We start from the raw sequence: 2,653 nt of genomic DNA on the forward strand, positions 1-2,653 counted from the left end.
TCGAGAACCCAGTTCACCTCTTCCCACTCATATTCGGCTCTGAGGAGGTGAGCATCGCGAGGCTCTCAATAAGTTGTATGATCCTCTTGGAAACCTCAATGTACACCTGCAGAGCTGGCACGTCATACTTCGGAGTGAGAAAGTGGCCTCTGAGCATGCTGAGGAACGCAAAGACCTTCTCTCGCATAGTTGTGGACCTCGGCCAGCGCTTCGTTCAGCCTCTCTCCCTGGTGGTTCTCTCCGACCTGGGCGTGGGGGTTGCTCCAGTGGGTGAGCCTGTTTCAACAGATGTAGACTGCCTGCTTCATGTTGTAGCGATGAACGTTGAGGTTCATGAATTGGTCGTTCCGTTGCATGGCGTGAAAGTACCCGTCAGCCATGCTGCAAATCCAGGTCACCGGCGCGTCCATAGACACGATCCTGCTTTTGCCGTCGCGGAGCGAGAAGCCGACTTGGCCTTTGCACTTAATCTCAACCATAAGGTTGACGTCGGCGCCTGCCTGCCTCTCGCGTTTGGTGGAGCGGGGGGCGTTGTTCTTGTGGATGGCTCGTTCTGTGAAAGACCGCACCCTGGCAGTGCCAGAGCGCCTCTGACTCTCCTCGAGATCGTGAGTCAGTGTACCAATCAGGTAAGAGCAGTTGCTCTTTGTGCGTCAGCCGCCCTCGGAGTCACCTCCCTCGCAGAACGCGCCAGGGACCCAGCCGTTGGCGAAGATTTTGCCGATGGATATGGCAAATTCATCGTCGCTGACGACAGAACCGGGCAAGATCTTTGCCTTCACCATTTGCAAAATAGCCTTGAGTGAAAACTTGGCTTCCTGGGACAACCCAGCTTGGGTTTGCACGTTTCCGCCTGCCTGAAGCTGAACGCGAGGGCCTGCTGCGTGCCTAGAGCTCTTAGTCATCACAGGTGGCTGCTGGTTCATGTTGCCTTGGTATGGCGCGTGCTCGACGGCCTGATACGGAGGAGGAGGGTCGTCCATCTGTGTTGACGTTAGCAATAGCTGAGTGATGAAATCATAACCACTATCTTACCTTGGAAGTCTCGAAAGTTGAGAAGTCTGTTTAGTGGACGTCATGCTTCGGAGTGAAAAAGTGGCCTCTGAGCATGCTGAGGAACGCAAACACCTTCTCTCGCATAGTTCCGGCAGCGGGCCTCCTGTCGCTTCAGATTTATTGGCACGGCTGGTGGTTGCTTGAGCAAAATCGTTGCCCAGGTGACTGTCCATGAAGAAGCATCCATAGATGCTGCGTTGCTCAACACCTCCCAACCGGCACTGATATTCCCATAGTGCACTACGGCTTTTCTAGAGTACACAAACTCCTGTATGACCCAGTTTCTCTTTCACTGCCAGCGATTGGTCAGCAAAGGGTACATCGATCCCAGGTCAGGTGAAGCTCACATATGTACCCAAGCCCTCTCAATAATCTCCCAAACCGCGGCCCAAAGACCATTTACCCACTCACTGTATGAACTCTGTCATTCAACAGGTAACTCTGAAAAGGGAGTTTGGAATACAGAGAGTCGACGGCTCAGAAGACTGAGCAGGCAGAGGACCCTGTGGGACGCCATATGCGTGACACAGCTCCAGGAACTTGAAGATGCTATCTTCTCTCAATCACTCACTGAAACAGCCTCGATACGCCTTGCAGAGTTCGTCTTGATTATCCTCTCCCCAGTGGCAGTCTACTTGAGATTGAACACCCACGTACAGACCAATCGAAGACGGGCCACCGAGCCAGAATAGTATTTCTGAGGTAAAGAGGCAAGGCTGAATATTTCTTACATAATTGACCAGAATCACTTGTTGAGTTCGCTCGCGTGTATTTGACTGGTCGATACACAAATAGTCGCTACAGATATCGATGAGCGCCTGAAACTTCTGTCGGAGCCTGACGAGCGCGACAAAGAGCTTCTTCGGAACAGCGATCGGTATGTTGTTGCAGGAGACAATTATATCACCGGCCGGTGCCTTCCGCAGCTTCATGGGCTCTTCCTAAGCATATTAGAGCGCATAGTACGACCATGGTGTATTAGATTCGACGCTGGGCAAGGTGATGACCCGGAGCTCGCATTCCACTGCCCAAGTGGGGAAGAAAGAGTCGATGTCCCGCGCGCCCAGAGAGTCAAGAGACATATACTTCTCTTATGTGAACTTATTTCTCTCGTAAAATAGTGTTTGAAACATCGGTGGCGTGCCTACCCAGGCCGCCGTGAGCATGTGAGCACCGCATCACTTTTTAGAGCAACAGGTACCAGTGATGCGCCTCATCATCACGAAACCATATTGATGCACCGGCAGAGGGGAATCAGACGCCAGATGAAAGCGCAAGCGACCCCAAGGACCTTCCAAATGAAACAATCAAGGTCTGGCAGCCAGGACTCAAGCACACTGTAAACCTGAGGCTGGGTACCAAGGTAGGCAACACTATGGTCTCTTCTTACATACCTGAAGTGTGGACTGTGCCAAAATTAACCGCATTCAATCCCGGTCTTGGTTCCTATAGCCAGAAACTTTGTCTCAGAATCGTGTTGGTTGACCTAAGTGGTTGGGTCAGGCATTACCTTCTATTTACTTTGGCTTGAGTAATGAACCCAGGAAAGCCTTAAGTCCATGCGTATTCCTTGGATGTGCACACTAAAGCAGCAGTT

At 51.8% G+C, this 2,653-nt stretch overlaps 1 protein-coding gene across 1 annotated transcript; it reads right to left on the bottom strand.

Moving 5' to 3' along the window:
- Nucleotides 1–281: 281 nt before the first annotated feature.
- On the bottom strand, nt 282–983 carry KVR01_000727 (uncharacterized protein; the record flags this gene model as incomplete). Its single annotated transcript, XM_044790493.1, has 2 exons — nt 282–553; nt 674–983. The coding sequence occupies 2 exons, from the start codon at nt 981–983 to the stop codon at nt 282–284; spliced, it is 582 nt and encodes a 193-aa protein (XP_044650676.1).
- Between the last annotated feature and the right edge of the window lie 1,670 nt (nt 984–2,653).

This window comes from Diaporthe batatas (genome assembly GCF_019321695.1).
Source record: "Diaporthe batatas strain CRI 302-4 chromosome Unknown Contig00001, whole genome shotgun sequence".
NCBI lineage: Eukaryota > Fungi > Ascomycota > Sordariomycetes > Diaporthales > Diaporthaceae > Diaporthe > Diaporthe batatas.